The sequence below is a fragment of the Hemitrygon akajei genome, chromosome 8 (assembly GCF_048418815.1).
Source record: "Hemitrygon akajei chromosome 8, sHemAka1.3, whole genome shotgun sequence".
NCBI classification, from domain to species: Eukaryota; Metazoa; Chordata; class Chondrichthyes; order Myliobatiformes; family Dasyatidae; genus Hemitrygon; species Hemitrygon akajei.
Window position 1 is genome coordinate 20,257,818 of NC_133131.1, and position 24,022 is coordinate 20,281,839.

The 24,022-nt window shown below is 45.4% G+C and overlaps 1 protein-coding gene across 5 annotated transcripts in view; it reads left to right on the plus strand.

Moving 5' to 3' along the window:
- The window catches only part of ankrd13b (ankyrin repeat domain 13B), a 483,016-nt gene that overhangs the window by 426,513 nt on the left and 32,481 nt on the right, over positions 1–24,022 (plus strand). For all 5 annotated transcript variants that reach the window (XM_073053400.1, XM_073053398.1, XM_073053399.1 and 2 more), the window contains 2 exons: positions 10,460–10,617; positions 12,366–12,518. In XM_073053400.1, the coding sequence (XP_072909501.1) occupies positions 10,460–10,617; positions 12,366–12,518 (311 nt within the window). The remainder of the gene's footprint in view (positions 1–10,459; positions 10,618–12,365; positions 12,519–24,022) is intronic.

The following is a 24,022-nucleotide window of genomic DNA, read 5'->3' on the forward strand; positions in this document are numbered from 1 at the left end:
CTTTCCCACCTAGAAAATGATGCCTTGTATGCCAGGATGTTGTTCATCGACTTCAGCTCAACGTTCAACACTGTCATCCCTCAGAGGCTGGTCCCCACTCTGTAACTGGGTCTTGACAGGATGGCAGCACCAGCTCAAGCTCCATCACACTGAGCACTGGTGCCCGCTGGCGTGGTGTGCACAGTCTGCTGCAAATCACGCTGCTGATGACTCACGACTGTACTGCCAGATTCAGCTTAAACCGCATCAAGTTCGCTGATGACGCAACAGTCATTGGCCTCATCATCAACAATGATGTGCTGGCATACAAAGAGGAGTAAAGAGGCTTGTCAAGTGGTGTGAGATCAACAACCAGAGTCTCAGTGTGGAAAGGATAAAAGGGGTGATTGTGGACTTCAGGAAGGCAAAGGTTGACCATTCTCCATTACACATCAATGGCTCTGCCATGGGGAGAGTGAAGCGCACAGTGTTCCTTGGTGTACACATAACGGTCAATCTAACCAGGACTCACGACACTTCCTCACTAGTCAAGAAGGCACAGCAGTGTCTACGCTTCCTGAGGGGACTGAGGCATGCAAGGCTCCCTGCCCCCATTGTAACAGTGTTTTTACAGGAGCACCATCAAGAGTGTCCTGTTTGGCTGCATCTTTGTGCAGTATGGAAGTTGCACGGCATCAGACCGCAAGACCCTGCAAGGGACAGTAAAAGCCGCAGAGAGGATCAGCGGGTCTCACTCCCAACTATCAGTGACATTTACTGGGAATGTTGAACAGGCACTGTTGAGGATCCTTACCACTCATCCCACAATTTCTCTGACTCGTTACCATCAGCAGCAAGGTACAGAAGCATCAGGACCAGGAATTGGTAACAGCTTCTTCCCTCAGACTGTGAGGCTAATGAATACCCTGCCACCACTGAGGTCCTGTCACTGGGAGTGGCATCTGGACTCTGGAGCGAAGGCTCCCGAGTTCGAATCCAAGTCGGGCTGCCCCCCGAGCACGCCTTCCATCCGTGCTGGGTTGAGCATCGAGCTAGCCACTCGGCCTCGTAAAGAAAAAAGGTTCGAGTCAGGAACGTTCATATCGTGACCCGGTTATTCCGAAAGGAGACCAATCCTGACACCACGCATCAGACAAGAATGGCTGACAGTCTGGTGCGACACACTAAAAAAAAACTAGGACAGCGAGCTGTTTACTGTCTACCTATGCTACATTTTACCACGTGCATTTTCAATTATAGTTTATTAACTTGTTTATAGCGTAATACTGTATATTGGTTTATGTGCTGTGAGTGATATATGTTGTGTAGGTGCACTGTGATCTGGAGGAATGCTGTTTCATTTGGTTATATATATGTACAGTCAGATGACAATGAACTTGAACTACTATTAATAAAAGCATAAAATCCACATGGAGGGCACCAAAGGTCAGGACTGAATCTAGGTTGTGGGAGCTGTGGGACAGCAGATACTGTAAGTATAGCACTATGCCATTGTGCCTAACGTGGTTAAGTAAAATTCCAATTTTTTTTTACCAGATCTGGCAAAAATATTGATGTTCTAAAAACAGAAAGAAGGAAAATGGAATTGGGGAAAAAAGTAGTAATTTCTGTTAGAGAGGTCTTGGAAATCTTTGTTGGTTCACCAAAATTTATGCTAAAACTTGCATTTGTTGCTTCAAATTATGGTGTTTCAGTACGTGATGTAAGCAACTCCATTTACATCATATATATTGCGGAATCTATGAGCAAATGGGGAAGGGCTTTAGGAACTGTTTTTGTGAATTCCTTTTGAACAGACCCTTGTCAAAGATCTTTAAGAATGATTGTGTGTCTCTTTCTCAACATGGCTTTTGTTAGAATGGCCAGAATAAGACCAAGAATTGTAAGCAATTACGAGGAAATCTGCAGATGCTGGAAATTCAAGCAACACACACAAAGTGCTGGTGGAACGCAGCAGGCCAGGCAGCATCTATAGGGAGAAGCACAGTCGACGTTTTGGGCCGAAACCCTTCGTCAGGACTAACTGGAAGGAAAGATAGTAAGAGATTTGAAAGTAGGAGGGGGAGGGGGAAATGCGAAATGATAGGAGAAGACCGGAGGGGGTGGGGTGAAGCTGAGAGCCGGAAAGGTGATTGGCAAAAGGAATACAGAGCTGGAGAAGGGAAAAGGGAATTGTTAGCAATTGTTAGTCTTAATTTGGCCATTCCAGCAATGGCTGTGTTGAGAAAGCAACACACAATCATTCTTGTATCTCAGTAAAACAACACAATCAAATATTCCAAGCAAAATAGGACTATTGATGCGATTTCTTGGTGTCAAAGTAGTGTAGTGGTTAGCGTGATGCCATTACAGCTTAGGGCATTGGAGTTCAGAGTTCAAATCTGGAACCGTCTGTAAGGGGTCTGCACGCTCTCCCCATGACCATGCTAGTTTCCTTAAGGTGCTCCGGTTTCTTCCCACAGTTCAAAGATGGACCGGTTAACAGATTAATTTGTCATTGTAAAATTGTCCTACAATTAGGCTGGTATTAAATAGTGTGGGTGGCTGGGTGGTGTGGCTCATTGAGCTAGAAGACCCCGTTCCACACAGTATCTCTAAGTACATAAAAAAATACTTAAGTATGAGAAATCAGATGTGTGATGTGGGCGGCGCTGTAGCATAGCGGTTAGCAAATTGCTTTACAGTACCAGTGACTCGGGTTCAAACTCCTGTAAGGAGTTTGTACGTTCTTCCCGTAACCTCGTGGCTTTCCTCCAGGTGCTCCGGATTTATCCCACAGTCACTGTAAATTGCCCCATGATTAGGCTAGGATTAAATTGGGGGATTGCTGGGCAGCACGGCTCAGAAGGCTGGAAGGGTCGACTCCACACTATATGTCAATGCATAAATAAATAAAACCTTCACAAACAAGGGTGTCAATGGTATTTTCTGACTGTAGTAATGAGAATAGGCAGGAAGACACAAGAAGGCTTCATTCTGAAAAGTCTATATCAAAAATGTTTCAAATGATGCACCGAGTTGGAATAATGATGATATAAGATCATACTATGACTAAGCCTGAGAGAAAAGGTTTGTGTTGGGCTAGTACATGAGTGTACTCTTAATGTTGCAGTGCCAAGACAGCATATACCTTTATAGAGTTGGAAACAAGATTTAAATATTGCTTATTGTGAGATGGAGATAGATAATCGAATAGTACTACTTATTAGTTAGTACAGGTCGAACTTCACTAATCCGACTACCTGTAATCCTTCGATAATCCGGCATTGAGTTCAAATTTTCCGCGTAACTGTAATTTCAAATTTCCCGGGCCACCGTACCAATCTGCTGCGCATTGTTTTGGTTGCGCTAGATCTGTTCACGTGTTGCGCTCTTGTAAGCACAGACAGACGATTCCTGCTCATTTTCCTGCATTTATTAATATCCTTTGCATGAGGCATGGCCGCTGGGCACCCGCCCGTCCGTCTCACCCACCTGGCGCACTCTGGGTCGGTCCGCCTTCTCGCCCACCTGCCGGCAGTTACGCACTGCCCTCCGGCGTCGCCCGGCCGGCGCTCCATTCTCTTCTGCCTACGACCTCAGATCAGACGTGGTGACCCGCTGAATTTAAGCATATTACTAAGTGGAGGAAAAGAAACTAATAAGGATTCCCTCAGTAACTGCGAGTGAAGAAGGAAGAGCCCAGCGCCGAATCCCCGGCTGCCTGGCCGTCGCGTGAAATGTGGCGTATAGAAGACCTCCTTTCTCCGACTTCTGCTTTTACTCACCCAGATGTGCTGCCATCATCAACAGTTTTTGAAGAAACTGTTGTGCCAGTTTCAGCACCAGTTCCTGATGCTTCACTCATTTTTCAAGATGAAGATGTTGATGATCCTGACAACCCCACACTTGCAGATATGTAACTTTGCCTGAAGGTGTATTAAACGTCTCACTTTAGAAGCAGAAGTTCTCAACTGTTCTGTATAAGTTAATTCCTGTACATTTACCTGTTCCCTTTATTTTATCTGTGCCTGTACAGTATATTACTTTATTAAAATTTCACTTGCTACACATTTAATATTTTTGTTTCATTATTATCTAACTTGTACTGATTTACATGATATTTTAAAGGTATGATGAGGCGGTTAGCTATTGCTTAATGTGATCCTCTTGTAATTCGGCATTTTCACTAATCCGGCACTGCTCAGGTCCCAATGGTGCCGGACTATAGAAGGTCAACCTGTTCCTAAAAATCACTTACTTCCTGTGAGAGATTTCCAAGAGAAAATGAGGATTGTGTCCTGAAGAAGGGTCTCAGCCCAAAGGGTTGTCTGTTTACTCTTTTCCATAGGTGCTGGCTGGCCTGCTGAGTTCCTCCTGCACTTTGTGTGTTGTGTTGCTTTAGATTTTCAGCATCTGCAGATTTTCTCAAACCTGTTGGTACAGATAGTCATTTGAAATAGTACATTGAGATTCTATTCAACATCTTTTCATGTCACGGTCTTGCACAATGGCCCCCAATTATGTTAATAATCATACGAGCACTTTATGAAAATAAAGGCATCAAGCACACACTTAGTCCATCATATCACACAATATTAAATGGTGCATTGAAGATATCAGTAAAAATGATCAAAGACACCGAGGAAACATAGATGCTCAAGTTTAATAATATGACATGGGTGAGTAAATATTTTGGCAAACAAGAGAACGGCACACATTCCAGATCTTCTCCTGAGATAGCCATGATAAAGGATTCAGATCATGACTGAACTTCATTCTACTAAATTTTAAGGGTGAGTGGAGGGGAAGAAACTGTAACAAAAACCGAATTGATGGATCAAGCCATGGAGACAGACAGTTTCAACAACACAATGACGCTCACATGTAACACCCACATGTGAGTCAGCTAATGGGAAGTGGGAGGTTGAAGTGACAGCTGAAGTGTGCCTTGCAAGAAAATATCTTGTGAAAATAGGAGATGCAATTAGAAGTATAAATCACTTATTTCCTGTGAAAGATTTCGAAGAGAAAATGAGGATTGTGTAAGTGTATTCCAGAAGCTGATTCTGTGTAGATTATGGCAAAAGCGACGCAGGATTCTGTTGAATTGAGCCAAGAAAGGAAACCTTCCTGAAGTGGGCATGATGCCAGATTCTTTGGGCCCTTAGCTGTAAGTGGAGTATAGGCCATTGATGACCTCCCATCTCCCATCTAAAGTCGATGATGTGGTAGGAATTCACCAATGTTTCTGTAACGTATTATATCCGCTGTACAGGGGCCTATTGGCCGTCCTTACCCATTTCCATCTCTCATGATGGGGACATAGGGTTGGGCATTAACAGGCCTGATGCCAGATTGCTGACTGTATTTCTGTGATTCTGTGTGCAATAAACACATATGCATACTGCTAGTGAAGAAAGCAGAATTAAAGAAAAATACGCATAGTTCTCTAAGTATCAGGTGCATTATTTCCTGTAAGTCACATCTCATTCTGATATGGAAAAAATTTAGCATTCCTTCATCGTCATTTCCTCAAAATCCTGAAAGTTCTTGTCAAACACTTTGATGAGAGTATATTCACTGAAAGGGCTGCAGCAGGAAGTTCAAAGAGAGAGTCCTGTTTCTCACAGGTAATTGGGGATGGGCAGCAAGTATTGAGCTTCCCAGACATGTCTGCATTTGTGTAAGTTACATAAAATAATAATGAAGGAAGAGACCAAACTGTGATTTAGAGCACACGCTCACCTTGGCAGTGTGGGCGTGATAGATATTGGATTGTGTGGTCAAGAAAGAAGATTTCAGTGTGGGTTGAGAAACATCCTACTCTGAATTATATTTCAAGGGCAATTATGCATAATAAGCTGGTGAGGGTTCTGAGAGAACGCAAGCACATATTTGAAATGAAATGGGAGTGTGCTAATTGTCGATTGGAGGAACTCAGTAAAGGCAGTGGTGGCTGGGTGGGCACAAATTTTAGGAATAGTGGATGGCACAGAGTGAGTGAGACCTCAGTCGGTCAGGGTCAACCGTGGACGTTGCATCCTAGCTGTCTAGATACACAAGCCAGGGCAGCACAATATGGAGGGCAAGCTGTTGCCCACGTAGCAAGCTCATGTGGTTCTGCCAGGCTTAGCAGCTAAGCCACATGTGAAGGCCAGGAGCTGGACTTGGTTGCCAGAAACTATTTGAGGCACTCACTGTTGGGAGCATTTAATAGGTAACGAGAGCTTATTCCCATTACCACTCCCATCTATGACAGCCTTAATAGTTGGCACTATCAAGCGAGACATCTGTAGTCTTTGAAACGTGTCGTCCTCATTATTAGAATATGACAGAGGGGATTACTGCTGGTCTGGCTTCAGAGGCTTCAATGTTAGCTGTTTTATTGACAAAGCAAATTGAGTTCAACTGTATTAGTTCTCATGAGTTTCATCGTCAGCGGTTTGGATTTCAGATATTTAACTCTGCTGATTCCTCGTGTACAATTCACAGCTGCGATTAAGAGATTTGTAATGAAGTATTGATAGACTTTCTCCCTTAGTATTTCTGTACAAATCAAAGGCATGATAAGGGTGGTAGGGGAAAAAATCACAATTGAATTTTGCATGCACATGATTTATTTATTGTAATGGAAATTGACCAATTTGCCAGCAGTAATGTAATCTCACTAAAAGATACAGTTAAAAAGACCTCCAGACAGTGGATTTATTCAGTGCCTGATCTCAAAACATTTTACATCCAATTACTCTGAAGGCCCATAAGTGTTGGTACATAGCCAATTGCTCCTTTGTGTAGAGTAATATCTAAAATGTACATTAAATTAAGCTATTGCTATAATATTATTCACTCCCAGGACAGCTTAGCACATTTTATTGCAGGTCAGAAAATTATGATTGAATCCCACTCCAGTACAGATTGCACGTAAAGGATGTTCGTGATAAATACTCTTGCAAGAGTAAGTAACAGGTGCTCCTGGCAAATATTCCTCAATCATTACAAAAAAAAAGCAGTTTGATTGTGTATTTTAATGATTGTCATTGCGAGGCAAAGTTGGTATGTTATTGGTTACCTGAAAAGTATTTTTTTCATAGCTATTAACAATGAGCAAAGCTAATTAATCATCCTAGCCTTTGAATCAATATTGGAATAATTGGTTGCCTCTTTAGATAGTGCTTATTTCACTCAATGAGAATGTTTAATTAAACATCAATTAGCAAAGGAAGCACCTAAAAGAAAAAAAAAATCCTCCTTCAAAGAACCAATAATAAAATAACTAACAATTGCAAACATGAAAAAGATCTACAGTTGCTGGAAATCCAAAGCAACTCACACAGATAGCTGGAGGAACTCAACAGGCAGCACCTGTGATAAAGAGTTAACAGTCGATGTTTCGGGCTGAGGCCCTTCTTCCAAACTAGAGGGAAGTGGGGGGGGGGGGTGTGTCTGAATTAAAATGTGGGGGAAGAGGAAAGTGGCTAACTGGAAGGTGATAGGCGAAGCAACGTTGATGGGAAAGGTCAAGGGCAGGAGAAGAAAGAATCTGATAGGAGTGAAGAGACAACAGGAGAAAGTGAAGAATGAGGGGACCCAGTGGGGTATGAAAGGCAGAAAAGAAGTAGTGAAAGGTCAGAGCGGAGAATAGAGGAAGGGGTAGAATTTTTGTTCACCAGAAGGAGAAATTGATATTCATACCATCAGGTTGGAGGGGACCCAGACAGAATATAAGGTGTTGCTCCTCCCTCCTGAGGTTGACTCATTTTGGTACAAGAGGAAGCCATGGATCAACATGTTGGAATGGGAATGGGAATAGGAATTAAAATGTTTGGCTACCGGGAAGTCCTCCTTGTGTTGGATGGTACAGAGGTGCTCAACAAAGCAGAATGTTTAGTGGTAGGGTCCCTTTGAAGATGGAAGAAGTTGTGGAGGATAATGTGTTGGATGTGGAGGTTGAGGGGGTGGTAGGTATGGACTTGAGGGGCTCTATCACTATAGTGATGGCGGGAAGATAGGGAGAGCGCAGATGTATGAGAAATGGAAGAAATACGGGTGAGGGCAGCATCAATAGTAGAGGGAGGGAAACCCTGTTCTTTGAAGAGGAGGAAATCTCTAACTAATTACAATGTGTAATATTTAACAGAAGATTAAAATGGCTACCAGGTGTATAAATAGGTGCCAGTTCTCACAATTGATCTGTCATGTTAAATACATACAGTTTAATTATATCTGCACACAGTATGGCTCTTTGTTACCTCTAGTTTATTGCATGATATTCCTGCGTACATGATGTGTTCCATTTTATGTTGATAATGATGGAGCTACAGCGTGGGTAGTGCAGGAAGCTATTTAGCCATGGCCGTATGTATTTGTGTCAGCTCAGCTGGAGCTATGCATAATAATATGGTTGATTACAAATCAGCACATTGAAAGTAATTCATCATTTGGAGCATACCTGTGGAGACCTCTGCTTCTGGAAGTAAGTGAATTATCTTATCATCATACTTTTATAGAAAGATAAACCAGGAGATGCCAAAACAGAAGAAATTACCAGGAAGAGAATATATACAATCATCTCCCCAAGATGCAAGAACCAGCTATTTCTCATGTTAAAGTCTTGTGCACCTGTGGCAATTTGTAAAGTCGAACCCAGGACACATTTCACATTGAATGCAGACATCAATAGCTTTACTTGTGAAACTCCAGTCCTGATGAAGGGTCTCAGCCTGAAATGTCAACTGTTTACTCTTTTCCATAGATGCTTCCTGATCTGCTGAGATCTGTGTGACTAGCATAGACTGGTTTTCACCTGTGCCTCTGAGCACAGTTGCCTTTCTAGTTCCTGTGTGAGGCTTGAGGGAAATTGAACCGTTAAGGCAAGAAATAGGGAGAGACTAGATGGATAGAAGGACCACTTTCTGTGCTGTAGAACTCCATAATTCTACGACTAAATGGACATCATTTGAGAGTTTGGAAATGTAAAACTAACTTCAAGTTGCACAGATACTAAAACCATTAAGTGTAACCCTTTGCAACACACACAAAATGCTGGAGGAACTCAGCAGGCCAGGCAGCATCTATGGAAAAGAGTAAACAGACAACATTTCAGGCCGAGACCCTTTATCAGGACTTCATCAGTGTAGTCCTTTACTAAGTTAATTTTAACAAAATAAATTGTTTGCTTCATCAAGGGGCACTTTAAATAAAAATATTTATCTTGTGGATTTTCCTTCTCTTTAGATTGACATTTTGTGATTATACCATGCTCAAGACCTGTGCTGTTGTTTCACCTCCTACATTTAGTTTTAGGGTGCAATCAGTCTATCCACAACAAAGTGGGACTAAAATAGAGACATAGAAAAGTACAGTACAGAAATAGGCCCTTTGGTTCATCTAGTCTGTGCCGACTACCTACTCCCATCGACCTGCACCGGGACATTGACCAAAATGACAGAGGCTCCAAAGTTTTAACCTCAATTTCTGGTGGGAAGCTACCAGCGTAAGCTCAAGAGATTTTGTAGATGCTGGAAATCTAGGGTAAACCCATTACTAACCAGCCTGAAATTGTAAAGGTCATGAAGCTTGCTTATGTGAAAAATGTGAACAATTATAAAGCAGGAAAATGGAGTATTGCGGCCAATGTACTATCCCTCCCAACCCCATTCTCCCGCCTTCTCCTCATTATTGTTGCGCATGAAAAGCGAAACCAAACTGCAGATGCTGTAAGTTTGAAACAAAAACAGAAAATGTTGGAAAAACTTGATTGGTCAGTTAGCATCTGTGAAAGGAGAGACTGAGTAAATATTTGTTTGTGTTTGGTACTGTTTCTGCCACATTGGAGAGACAGCCAAGCCTAATTTGAGATTAAGGATGATATTCAGATGGACTGTGTACGGAGAGTGGAAGAGGTGAGGATAATTTTGCTTCTCACCCATTTGGTAAAAGAGAGAGCCAAGTAACCCCTGCCAATTTCCTTATTGTTTATCCCTTGGTTTACTGATTAGGTCATGAGCTGTTTGAGTCTATAATATTGGCATTTCACGATCTTGTTAGGAATTCCTTTATGAACGTTTAGCGTTTACACACTGCTTCAACAGATGTCCCTGGACTTGTAAGCAAAGCAAGGTGATATTTTAAATTATGCAAAAACATCTGGAATGTGGTTCCACAAAAGTGCTCTATTCCAGACATAGCCAATGAAATATTTATCTTAGCATTTCTGTGTTGGACCCGATACTTCAATGGAATACTAGATTATTTCCCCTGGTAAGAATGTGCATCTCATTAATTTGAAAGTACTTTGTTAATGTAGATATTAACTAAGGGACTTATTTAGTCAACAGATTGTTCATTAAGATGGATCAACTGATTAAGTTGCGGCATTTTCATTGCCCCATGATTCCAATGTTAGTTTGTTCTGCTAGCTGTATAAGTGAACAAGAATGAACGGTGATCTATGTCTCTCCTTTTCTATTTTTACAAGGTTTAAAGCAAAGCTCTGGTTGTGCGAGGATCATCCACTGTCCCTGTCTGAGCAGGTAGCTCCCATCATTGACCTCATGGCAATAAGCAATGCACTTTTTGCTAAACTTAGGGACTTCATCACTCTGCGCCTGCCTCCAGGATTCCCCGTCAAAATAGGTAAGTTAGTGAAAGAAGAAACCATTTTGTTCTCTGGAGATTGCATCTGAAAAACACATAAATTAGAGAATAAACTCTAAACTTTGAAGATCCCTGTGCTGCCTTTTTATACAGGGTTCTCGTGGATAGCTGGGGATTGACAATGCAATGGGCTGTTAAGGTGGAATCCTTGTGGGTAATGGGCCAATGTAGGCAAACACCCGAGCTAATTGCTCGGAAAAAGTCAAACAGCAGCTGTTTTTAATTTGCAACCCAAGGAGAATTGACATTATCAGGATTAAAATGCAGCAGAAATTAATTATCTTATTTTCCCTCTTCATAAAGCAATGTTTGTGGTGTGATATCTAAAGTCAGGAAGGCTGTGTTGATTATAACTTGAATATAACTCCTAAACATTGGCAGGATGTGATGCTGATGAGGACTATAGTTGTTCTCCCTAGTGTGAACACCGCTAATTATCAAGTCCCTGTCATCTTCTGCATGATTTCCAAGCATCACAGAGCTCTATAAAAAAGTTCAATATGCTAGACATCATTATTGTTGCTTCCAGCTTGCTAGTTTGCAGTGAAGTCACACCACTCCTCAACAAGGATTTAAACATTTATACTAGTCTGATACCTCACACTAATATCCCTTCATCATATTCTACAAGGTGTAATATTTCCAACAAAATTATTTCCTATTTTGCCCATTCAGGGGAATGATGAAAACCCTTCCACAGGCTTAAAACTATTTCTAATGCATCAGAGGTACTCTTGGAAATAGACTCCAGATTTCATAGCTCATATTTGCTTCTCCTGAATATCCATTTGTGCTGTAGCAAGTGCAAGCATTTTAAAAATATTATCCCCGTATAAATTGAAAAGAAAATAAATTATAATGCCATGGCTTGCTACCTTTGCTATTATTTAATCTTAGTGCTGAAGTAGAACAAGGCTCACCTTTGACTCTTGTTTGTTTCCTTGAAGTAACCTATCGTGGCCTTTGTGTCTTTCCCAAGCATAGCAATTTCCAACATTTCCGCCCTTGTTTCCCTTTCACCAGTTCAATAGAAGATCGAGCCATTATTTATGATCACCCCCACCCCACAAAGGATTATTCATTTTGCACCTTTGAAACAGGCATTTTACAAAATTCAACGATGTAGATGTTTATTGCTTGCTCAAGCCTTTTGAAAAATACTTTCAAGCAAATCACATTCTGAGTGATGCATGTCACGAGCAGCAGATTCAATGGGAGCCTTCTGAACTCTTGCTTGAGAGAAATCCTATCAGATTAATTTCCTCCTTGTGAAGTAACTCCAGTGTTTGGCTCGAAAATCAATTTACACTTATCTGCAAACTCACTTTAATTTACAGGCAACCACTTAACATAAATCCTATCAAGTGCTTTCTTAAAATAAGAAAAACACAATGGACTAACAGCACTGTACAAGGAAGACCAATGATTTATCTTGATTAACATCACTCAAATGTGCACTACTGAGGTAAATCAGATTAACTGGGAATTTGCTGCTTAAGATTGCCCACCCGTCTTAGTTTCCCAATGGAAGCGTTGCTTCGCTGAGAACATGCTGAAACGTTACATCAGTATAAGCATTTCTGTTAAACCCAATTCTTTTAACAGTTGTGAAATGTAAATACAACGGGAAGTATGTTTCTGTTTAAATACAAATGTTTATTTTTACATGCAGTGTTTTTTTAAAGTTTTGTGCAGCGGCATCAGCAATGTTTACATCTTCTCTGCAGAGATTCCGATTTTTCACATCCTAAACGCACGTATCACCTTTGGGAACTTGAATGGCAGTGATGAACCAGTGAACTCCATCAGGAGCAGTCCAACCAGTGAGGCTCCATCTCCCAGCAGTGACACTTCTAGTGTGAGCAGCTCCAGCTCCATGAGTATGTATTAAAAACAAGCCCCAGTCTGTGATTAACTACCTACAGTGAGTAAATTGTGGCAAACGTGTGGCACATATTAATCTTCCAACGCATCAATCAGCTATAGCCGACTAAATGACATTGGGGTCATTCAATTCTACCTGAATGTGTAATATTGTTGGTAGTGTGTAATTCGGAGCCGGTGTTACATCTGTTCTGATCTTATTACAGTCAGTAAAACTTGAGAGGCCAGATTTCTGATTCTTTGATACCCATTTTACATAATAAGTCAAAAGTACCCTCATTGTGTTAAAATGTGGGCACAGCAGTTACATATTTAATCAGAAAGCCAATTACTTATTTAATTATTTATGGTTTATCGGTATCCTTTTTTGTTCTTGCAGATCTACTATAATCATAATCCAAATGTTAATGTGTTTTAGTCTTGTTTTATTCATCTTTATCTCCTCATCTCTTTTTTTTTAAAATTTGTCTTTAAGTTCTGTTGGGTTCCATAGTGTAATGTATGGAAACAGTTCATTGGATGGAAGTACTAAGGCTCTCTTCCTCTGCCTGCATAAGTGAAACGGCTTTTTAAGCCCATAAGACATAGGAGCTGAATTAGGCCATTCAGACCATCAAGTATGATCCGCCATTCCATCACGGCTGATTTATTATCCCTCTCAACCCCATTTTTCTTCCTTCTCCCCCCAACCTTTGACGCCCCGATTAATCATGAACCTATCAACTTCTGCCTTAAATATACCCAATGACTTGGCCTGCAGAACATTCTGAGGTAATGAATTCCACAGATTCACCACTATCTGGCTGAAGAAATTTGCCCTAATCTCTCTTCTAGATGGATGTCCCTCTATTCTGAGGCTCTGCCTTCTGGTCCTAGATCCCCACCTATATGAATCATTCTCTCCACATCCACTCCAAGCAGTCTCATGTGCAGTACCTTGTCAAAAGCCTTCTGATAATCCAAGTAAAGAACATCCACTGACTCTCCTTTGCCTATCCTGCCTGTTACTTCCTCAAAAAATTCCAACAGATTAGTCAGGCAAGATTTCCCCTTAAGGAAACCATGCTGACTTTGGCCTACTGTATCTTGTGCCTCCAAGTACCTCAAAACCTCATCCTTGATAAGGATCTTTCCAACCACAGAAGTAAGGCTCAAACACGAGGAAATCTGCAGATGTTGGAAATTCAAACAACACACACAAAATGCTGGTGGAACACAGCAGGCCAGGCAGCATCTATAGGGAGAAGCACAGTCGACGTTTCAGGCCGAGTCCTGGTCTCAGCCCGAAACGTCGACAGTGCTTCTCCCTATAGATGCTGCCCGGCCTGCTGTGTTCCACCAGCATTTTGTGTGTGTTGACAGAAGTAAGGCTAACTGGCCTATAATTTCCTTTCTTTGGCTTCCCTCCCTTCTTAAAGAGTGGAGTGATATTTGCAACTTTCCAGTCCTCCAAAATCATTCCAGAACCTAGTGATTTTGAAAGATCATTACTGTAGGTCTGACACGGTGGTCAGCAGCACAGGAGCGCCACAGGGAACCGTACTCTCTCCGGTCCTGTTCACCCTGTAACTCGGAGTCCTGCCATGTGCAGAAGTTCGCTGATGACACGGCCATAGTGGGGTGTGTCAGGAATGGACAGGAGGAGGAGTATAGGAAACTGATACAGGACTTTGTGATATGGTGCAACTCAAACTACCTGCGTCTCAATATCACCAAGACCAAGGAGATGGTGGTGGACTTTAGGCGATCTAGGCCTCATATGGAGCCAGTGATCATTAATGGAGAATGTGTGGAGCAGGTTAAGACCTACAAGTATCTGGGAGTACAGTTAGACGAGAAGCTAGACTGGACTGCCAACACAGATGCCTTGTGCAGGAAGGCACAGAGTCGACTGTACTTCCTTAGAAGGTTGGCGTCATTCAATGTCTGCAGTGAGATGCTGAAGATGTTCTATAGGTCAGTTGTTGAGAGCGCCCTCTTCTTTGTGGTGGCGTGTTGGGGAGGAAGCATTAAGAAGAAGGACGCCTCACGTCTTAATAAGCTGGTAAGGAAGGCGGGCTCTGTCGTGGGCAAAGTACTGGAGAGTTTAACATCGGTAGCTGAGCGAAGGGCGCTGAGTAGGCTACGGTCAATTATGGAAAACCCTGAACATCCTCTACATAGCACCATCCAGAGACAGAGAAGCAGTTTCAGCGACAGGTTACTGTCGATGCAATGCTCCTCAGACAGGATGAAGAGGTCAATACTCCCCAATGCCATTAGGCTTTACAATTCAACTGCCAGGACTTAAGAACTTTTTTTTTTAAAGCTATTATTAATGCTTTTTGAGTTAGTGATTTAGATGCATATCATATTATTACTGAGTTAAGTATTGTATGTAATGAGTTTTTGCTACAACAAGTGTATGGGACATTGGAAAAAAATGTTGAATTTCCCCATGGGGATGAATAAAGTATCTATCTATCTATCTATCTATCTATCTATCTATCTATCTATCTATCTATCTAATGCCTTTATAATATATCCATCCATCTCTTTCGGGACCATGGGGTGTAGTCCATTTTTCCCAAGTGACTTACCTACCTTCAGACCTTTCAGACCAAGCACCTTCTCCATAGTAATAGTAACAACGCTGCTCCTGACACTCTTGAATTTCTGGCATAATGCTAGTGGCTTCCACAGCGAAGACTGATGCAAAATACTTATTAAGTTTGCCCACCATTTCTCGGCCCCCATTACTACCTCTCCGGTGTCATTTTCCAGCAGTCCGATATCCACTCTTGTCCCTCTTTTACTCTTTATATATCTAAAAAGGCTTTTTGCATCCTCTTTTACATTGAGGTGAGCATTTGGTCCATGATGACAGACGAGAGAAGCTCATTTAGCTGAAATGCCAGTTTTACTGTAATAAGCACTGATGCACCATCAATAACTCACGCTGAGACTTAGGAAGCGAGATATCGGCTTTTATTGACTGGAAGAATAACCAACACTACATCCTGGGGAAAATGAGGGAGAGCAGCAGCCCACAGTCGCCTTTATACAGGGGTCTGTGGGAGGAGCCACAGGAGCAGTCAGCAGGGTCTGTGGGAGGAGCCACAGGAGCAGTCAGACAGGTATATCTAGTTCACCACATTCACCCCCCCTTTGTTTTAAAAAAGTCCCCAAGTATATTTACAGGTTAAGTCTATCAGGTGGTCGAATCGTTCGCTGCGATCTACGTAGCTCCGGCTGCAATTGCACAGGTGCCGGAGGTGGTGATGGCACAGGTGCCGGAGGTGGTGTTTGCACCGGAGGCGGAGAGTGGGTTGGTTCTGTCCTAACTGGAGGTGTCAGGGATCCCTCGCGTGTGAGCGAGGTCCCTGGAATAGACGCGTACGAGATGCCTGGTACATGAGCGTCGTGAGGAGTCTGGGTGTGGCACGGTGTGTGCGGTGTCACCTTGGGTACAGGGTTCATAGTTACCGTGGAATGTTCGGGGTAGTGGTCTGCTGCTCCGGCGGGCACCAGGTCGCGGACAGAGACCGTGTCCTCCCGCCCATCAGGCAAGACCACGTAGGCATACTGGGGATTAGCATGCAGGAGGTGAACCCTCTCGACCAGCGGGGAGTACTTATTACTCCTCGCATGTTTACGTAGCAGCACTGGCCCCGGGGACGTCAGCCAAACTGGTAGGGTGGTCCCAGTGACAGACTTCCTGGGAAAAGAGAATAGGCGTTCGTGAGGGGTGGCATTAGTGGACGTACACAACAGGGAGCGGATAGAGTGGAGTGCCTCAGGGAGGACCTCCTGCCATCGGGAGACTGGCCACCCTTTTGACTTAAGGGCTAAAAGTGTGGCCTTCCACACTGTGGCATTCTCCCTCTCCACCTGGCCATTCCCCCGGGGATTATAACTCGTGGTGCGACTAGTAGCAATGCCCCTAGCTAGCAGGAACTGGTGCAACTCGTCACTCATAAAGGAGGACCCTCTATCACTGTGGACATAGCAGGGATATCCGAACAGAGTGAAGAGCTGGCACAGGGCTTTTATGACCGACGTGGTGGTAGTGTCGGGGCAGGGAACAGCAAAAGGGAATCGCAAGTACTCGTCAATAATACTGAGAAAATAGACATTGCGGTCGGTGGAGGGAAGGGGGCCCTTAAAGTCAACACTCAGTCGCTCAAAAGGGCGGGTGGCCTTGACAAGCTGCGCAGTGTCAGGACGGTAGAAGTGCGGTTTGCACTCAGCGCAGATCTGGCAGTCCCTGGTCATCGTCCTGATGTCCTCCAGGGAGTACGGCAGGTTCCGGGCTTTAATGAAATGGTAAAATCGGGTGACCCCCGGATGGCAAAGATGGGCATGAAGGGCATACAGCTGGTCGAGCTGTGCACTAGCACACGTTCCCTGGGATAGGGCATCAGAGGGTTCATTGAGCCTGCCAGGCCGGTACAGGATATCATAATTGTAGGTGGAGAGTTCTATTCTCCATCGCAAAATTTTATCATTTTTGATTTTGCCCCGCTGTTGGTTGCTGAACATGTACGCAACCGAGCGCTGGTCGGTCAGCAAGGTGAACCTTTTGCCGGCGAGATAGTGCCTCCAGTGCCTAATAGCTTCCACTATGGCCTGGGCTTCTTTCTCCACCGCGGAGTGCCGAAGTTCAGAGCCTTGAAGGGTACGAGAAAAAAACGCCACTGGTCTGCCTTCCTGATTGAGGGTAGCAGCCAGCGCGACGTCAGAGGCGTCACTCTCTACTTGGAAGGGAATGGTCTCGTCCACCGCATGCATCGTTGCTTTGGCAATGTCCCCTTTAATGCAGCTGAAGGCCGCGCGGGCCTCGGCAGAGAGGGGAAAAGTGGTAGACCTGACCAGGGGGCGGGCCTTGTCTGCGTAATGGGGGACCCATTGGGCGTAATAGGAAAAAAAACCCAGGCACCGCCAGAGGGCCTTGAGAGTGGTGGGAAGAGGGAGTTCTAACAGGGGGCGCATACGGTCGGGGTCAGGGCCAATGACCCCGTTCTCCACGACATACCCAAGGATAGCGAGTCGTGTGGTTCTGAACACACACTTGTCCTTGTTATAAGTGAGGTTCAAAGCTTCGGCCACTTGGAAAAATCGTTGGAGGTTGGCGTCGTGATCCGACCAGTCGCGACCACAGATGGTGATGTTATCTAGATAGGGAAATGTGGCCTTCAGTTTGTACTGGTCCACCATCTGGTCCATCTCCCTCTGGAAGACTGAGACCCCATTTGTGACACCAAATGGGATGCGCAGGAAGTGATAGAGCCTGCCACCCGCCTCGAAGGCGGTGTAGGGGCGGTCCTCTGGGCGGATGGGGAGCTGGTGATAAGCGGATTTCAGATCTATTGTCGAGTACACCTTGTACTGAGCTATCTGGTTGACCATATCCGCGATGCGGGGTAGGGGGAACGCGTCAAGCTGCGTGAATCTATTGATGGTCTGGCTATAGTCCACAACCATCCTATTTTTCTGCCCAGTCCAAACAACAACCACCTGGGACCGCCATGGGCTTGTGCTCGGCTCAATGATCCCCTCCCCGAGCAGCCGCTGCACCTCTGAATGAATAAAGGCCCTGTCCCCTGCGCTGTACCTCCTGCTTTTAGTCGCCACCGGTTTACAGTCGGGGGTCAGGTTGGTGAACAGCGATGGGGGAGGGATCTTGAGGGTGGAGAGGCTGCAAGTAGTGTCAGTAGCACAGCTATCGGCATGGTGCTGGGCGGGATGTGTGGTTCGGTGTGTATGTGCGTGTGGTAACAGAATATATGGCGAAGTCCCACCAAACTGAGGATTCCTGACAGTGAGTGGTGGGAGGGGCCCGTCATATGCCATAGTCACAGTTTTGAGATGGCTCTGGAAGTCGAGCCCCAACAGCACAGGTGCGCACAGTCGAGGCATGACCAGGAACGCAAAGTTCCGATACTCTGTGCCCTGCACCACCAATGTCGCTACACAACCCACCCGGATGTCTGTGGAATGCGACCCAGAAGCCAAGGTGATCTTCTGACGTGCCGGCCGTGTCACGAGTCCACAGCGTTGCACTGTGGCCAGGTCAATAAAACTCTCAGTGCTGCCCGTGTCAAACAGGCAGCTCGTCCTGTGCCCCTCCACCAGGATGTCCATCATCGACCTTGCGAGCTGGTGCGGAGCGCTTTGATCGAGGGTCACGGTAGCCAGCGTTGAACGGGGCGAGTCAGGGGCGGGGCCTGGTGACGCCGGCAAAGATGGCCGCTCACATCCGGGCATGCAAGATGGTGGCTCCCAGGTCGCACACGGGTAGGTAGGGGCGGGGCATGGTGACGCCGGCAAAGATGGTTGTCCACATCCGGGCATGCAAAATGGCGGCCCCCAGGTCTCAGACGCAGCGCTGCTCGACCCCAGGCGCGGTTTAGATTTACAGACCTTGGCGAAATGGCCCTTCTTCCCGCAACTGGAACAAGTCGCTTCGCGAGCCGGGCAGCTGTTTCTGGAATGTTTCTGAAGCCCACAAAAGTAACAGAGTTTTAAGCCTGGCGAATTCGAGGAGTTCGTGATACCGCGACTGGCAGCGGCGTTGGCGAATTCGCTCGGAACCGGGGAATCACGCAGCTGGACCGCCTCGGCGTACAGCTGTGCAGCCTCCAACGTATCAGCCGTCTCTATCGCTGAGCGTAAGGTAATATCAGCTTTTTCCAGCAGCCGCTGGCGCAAATACACTGACCTGACTCCAGTCACAAAAGCGTCTCAGACCAAGAGTTCCGCATGCTGTTCCACTGTGAGCGTTTTGCAGTCACAAGTCCGCACGAGTGCCTGTAGAGCTCGGAGAAATTCAGCAGTCGACTCCGTAGGCCACTGTTTTCGTGTTGCCAAGCAATGCCGGGCATAAACTGCGTTCACCGGCTGCAGGTACTGTCTTTTGAGGGCGTCAAGCGCCCCCTCGTAGGTCGAGAGGTCCCTGATGAATGAATAAACTTTTGGGGCGACCCTCGAGAGGAGAAGTCTGAGCCTAACAGCTGAGTCGGTGGCACGAACCTCCTCCAAGTATGATTGGAAGCATACAAGCCAGTGTTCAAAGGCAAGAGCTGCTTCAGGGTCTTGGGGGTCCAAATCTAAGCGTTCTGGGCGTAAAACGGTTTCCATGTTTTAACTTCCAGTCAATAAAATTGATACACCATCAATAACTCACGCTGAGACTTAGGAAGCGAGATATCGGCTTTTATTGACTGGAAGAATAAACAACACTACATCCTGGGGAAAATGAGGGAGAGCAGCAGCCCACAGTCGCCTTTATACAGGGGTCTGTGGGAGGAGCCACAGGAGCAGTCAGCAGGGGTCTGTGGGAAGAGCCACAGGAGCAGTCAGACAGGTATATCTAGTTCACCACAAGCACCAAAACAGACTGGGTGCTATGGCCCACTGAGACATCTGCTCAGTCTCATACAGATGGGGAGTTGATTATTACACACCCCAGTTACAGTTAGAACCCACAAACAAACAAGTGAATAATTGTATAACCCAAGCTAAAATGTAACAGTAAATGAACAAGAGAAATGCTGCAGATGCACAGTCGCCGGTGACTGTTGTCAGCTGGACCACTGTTGCTGTCCACCAAGGGATGGAGGGCTGGTTCGTGTTGGGCAGCACACCCTGATGGATTACAGTGATGGCTGACTAATGTGCAGCATCTGATGTCCTCCACCACACAGTCCACGTATGAGCCTTGCTCTTCGCCTAAGCGGCCCAGTCGGGAAGACAGCAATGACGGGAGGTGTCGAGCATTCCCAGACGGCCGCGCTGGGCTGTGCGTGGGCAGTCCCGGGCCTCACCACACCGGTAGCAGAGATCGCCCTGAGGCACACATTGGGGCCAGCGCGGTGCTGGTCGGACCTGTCTCACAGGCTCTTCCTTTTCAGTTTCCTCCTCCGCCTCGGTGACACAAGCTCGGGTTTGCGGGGCGACGCTGGAACGCCTTGGGGGGGGGGGGGTGCTAAAATTGCTTTTGTCCTCTCCACCTCGGCCAGCAATGCTGTCAGGCAAACATGGTGCTCCAGCATCAGCAACTTTACAAAGGCCTGGAGGGCAAGCTCCTCCTGGGCTGCCAGAGAGTACTGGGGGCAGCCATGCGAGCACAGTGGTGGAGATCAGCTGTGAATGCCCCCGAGCTCTCTCCCACATGCCCAGTTCTTCCCCCGTTGCTTCCTCCAATGGCCTCTGCTTGAAACGCTGCTCCAGGGCCGCTACAAGGGCCCTGTAGTCATGCTGCTCGGTCGACATTAGGCCGAGGAGGGCCCACAGGGCAACTCCTCCAGCACCGTGGCAAGCTTCACCGCTGTCTCAGTGCGGATCGATTGAAGCAAGTTTGACTTGCGCCAGGTAAGGCTCCACGTGGCCTGTGCCGTTGTATCTAGGAAGCTTCCAGGTGGACCTTGTGGCGTTGATTACCGGGGCCCTTTGGTCTTCCTCTTGTGGTATTGGTGGTGCCTGCCGCGTAGCCCGCTGTCCCATGGCTGGGGTGCCTTGGGTCCCCCGGTGTGGCCGCGAGGGAGGTGGTGATGCACTCCACCACGTACCCTGGTTTAGGGAGCCTGGGTATGCCTGCCTCATTCGGGTTCCCTGGAAAGGTACGATGCTCTGTTCCCGGGTTTAACCTGGGTTGGTGTCCTTAATTCGGGAGCCCAGCCTGAGGGTACGGTTGATGACCCTCAACTTATACCCCGGGTCTTAAGGCCCTCCATCCGAGCTCGTAGCTCTCAATTTTACTGTCAGTTTCTAATCCCACTCCTGATACCGATGTGGCGAGCATTTGGTCCATGGTGACAGACGAGAGAAGCTCGTTAAGCTCAGCTGACAGTTCTGTTGCGATAAGCACAAATACGGCCCAGGCACAACGACCCGGGGAGAGAACCAATGGGAGAGGTGATTATTACACACCTCAGTTCCAGTCAGGGTGACCCACAAACACACAAACGAATAACTGTATAACCCATGCTAAATGAACTTGAATATCCCACTATAATCCCACAAACACATTTTAAACAAGAGCAATAACTAGCACTGGCCGCCAGGAATGCTGGGGTGAGCTGTCGACCATGGCAACCCCCACAGCACTGCAATATCATTGGCTAGCTTACATTCATATTCCATCTTTTCCATATGACTTTTTAATTGCCTTCTGTTGGCTTTTAACAGCTTCCCAATCCTCTACCTTCCCACTATTTCTTTCTGTGTTATGTGCCAACTTTTTTGTTTTTATGCTGTCTTTGGCTTCTCTTGTCAGCCATGGTTGCCTCACGGTTAACATACATTTTGGAGACATAAGTGGTACGACATGGAAGCAGGTCCTTTGCCCTAACTGGTCCATCCAACCAAGTTGCCTATCCATGCTGGACCCATTTCCCCACCTTTAACCACCTTTGATTTGGATCATTAGCATCATATTACCATGCCATGCAACACTGATTATATAGAAGAATCCAATATACCAACCACTCTCTCTCCTGCCAGATTTCCTTCTATGAAAGATCTATCTGTCTATCGTCACAGGTAGATAGGGTCGTAAAGAGAGCTTTTGGTACATTGGCCTTTATAAATCAAAGTATTGGGTATAAGAGTTGGAATGTTATAGTGAGGTTGTATAAGGCATTGGTGAGGCTGAATTTGCAGCATTGTGTGCAGTTTTGGTCACCAAATTACAGGAAGGATATTAAGGTTGAAAGATTGCAGAGAAGGTTTACAAGGATGTTGCTGGGGCTTGAGAAACAGAGTTACAGAGAAAGGTTGAATAGGTTAGGACTTTATTCCCTGGAGCATAGAAGAACGAGGGGGAGATTTGATAGAGGTATATAAAATTATGATGTGTATAGATAGAGTGAATGCAAGCAGGCTTTTTCCACTGAGGCTAGGGGAGAAAAAAAACCAGAGGACATGGGTTAAGGGTGAAGGAGGAGAAGTTTAAAGGGAACATTAGTGGGGGCTTCTTCACACAAAGAGTGGTGGGAGTGTGGAATGAGCTGCCAGATGAAGTGGTAAATGCGGGCTCACTTTTGACATTTAAGAAAAACTTGGACAGGTACATGGATGAAAGGTGTATGGAGGGATGTGGTCCAGGTGCAGGTCAGTGGGACTAGGCAGAAAAATGGTTTGGCATGGCCAAGAAGGGCCGAGGGGCCTGTTTCTGTGCTGTAATGTTCTATGGTTCTATCTCACCTGACTTCTGAATTAACGACTGACAGAAAGGCTGGATCTCTATCTCCCTGCTTCTTCTCCAAAAACTGTATCTTTCTTGTGCTGTATTCCATCGAGCTGATCTGCTGACGTGCTGTCAGTAACACCAGGATCACCTTTTTTATGTATACAACTGCGTGTGCTTCCGCCTAAGCTATCTCATCAAAACAATTGCAAATAATGATGAAGACATATGCAGCCATCTGCCCAGTGTGGACCCTGATGTGCTTGTGGTCTGCCAGAACGATCTCTTATAAAAGGTTTGAGTTTATAACCCTCCCTGATTCCTCAATCATGTTTTGTCTGTCTTTCCTAGCTTTGTTATACGTAAGGCTGTTAGTAACAGTATTCCCTGTATGGATTCTTTTAAACAACCTGCTCACTTGAAAGTACAGCTGCATGAAATCACTCTTAGTAGTGTGAAAGAATATAATATTGCTGGATGGTATTTTACATAGTATAACTGTGGACACAGAATGCACAGAGATGTTTTTATTTAAATCATGAACATTTAGAAATTGCTGTAATGGGGGGTGCAGTGTGCTCTTATCTCAGCATTAGGTAGTAATAGGTGTTAGCCACTGGCTTCCGAATCCCTTAGGAAATAGTCACTCTGCCTCATTCAGCCCTACAGCACAGAAGCAGGCCCTTTGGCCCATCCAGTCCATGTCAGCCCGGACTTCTGCCACATCTCATCTACCAGCAATGGGACCACAGCCCTATGTACCTCTCTCATCCATGTACCTATGCAAATTTCTCTCTCATGTTACAATTGAACCAACAGCAACCGCTTCCACAGGCAACTCGTTCCACGCTGACACCTCCTGTTTCCACTTGCTCCTCTATGCTGTTAAAACATGAAAGTGGGAATAGTTATGATGTTTCCCACTGTTCAGTAGACTCGACACTCACTGTTTATGCTGAAATTCTGTCTCTTGGGCATGTGCCCTTGGGCAAATGAAGTGTAGCTGACAGATGCAAAACCTTTCCCTAACACATGTCAGGAAAACAGCTCTCCTTTCAATATAACTGCATCAGAAGTACCAGTTGTGATAATAGTAGGATACGATATCATAAATTATTAAATCATTGGATTTTCTATCCAGAGTCCTGGGCTAATGATTCTGAGACATATTCAGATCACAGGGGATAAAAACGTCATTGATTGAATTAATTTTGGAATTTAAAAAAAATCAATAATGGTGATTGTGAAACCGTTTGATTCACGTTAAAAAACAAACATCTGGGAACCTCCTGGATAGCCAGGAATTTTTCCGAGGGCGGAAGGGCCTAATAT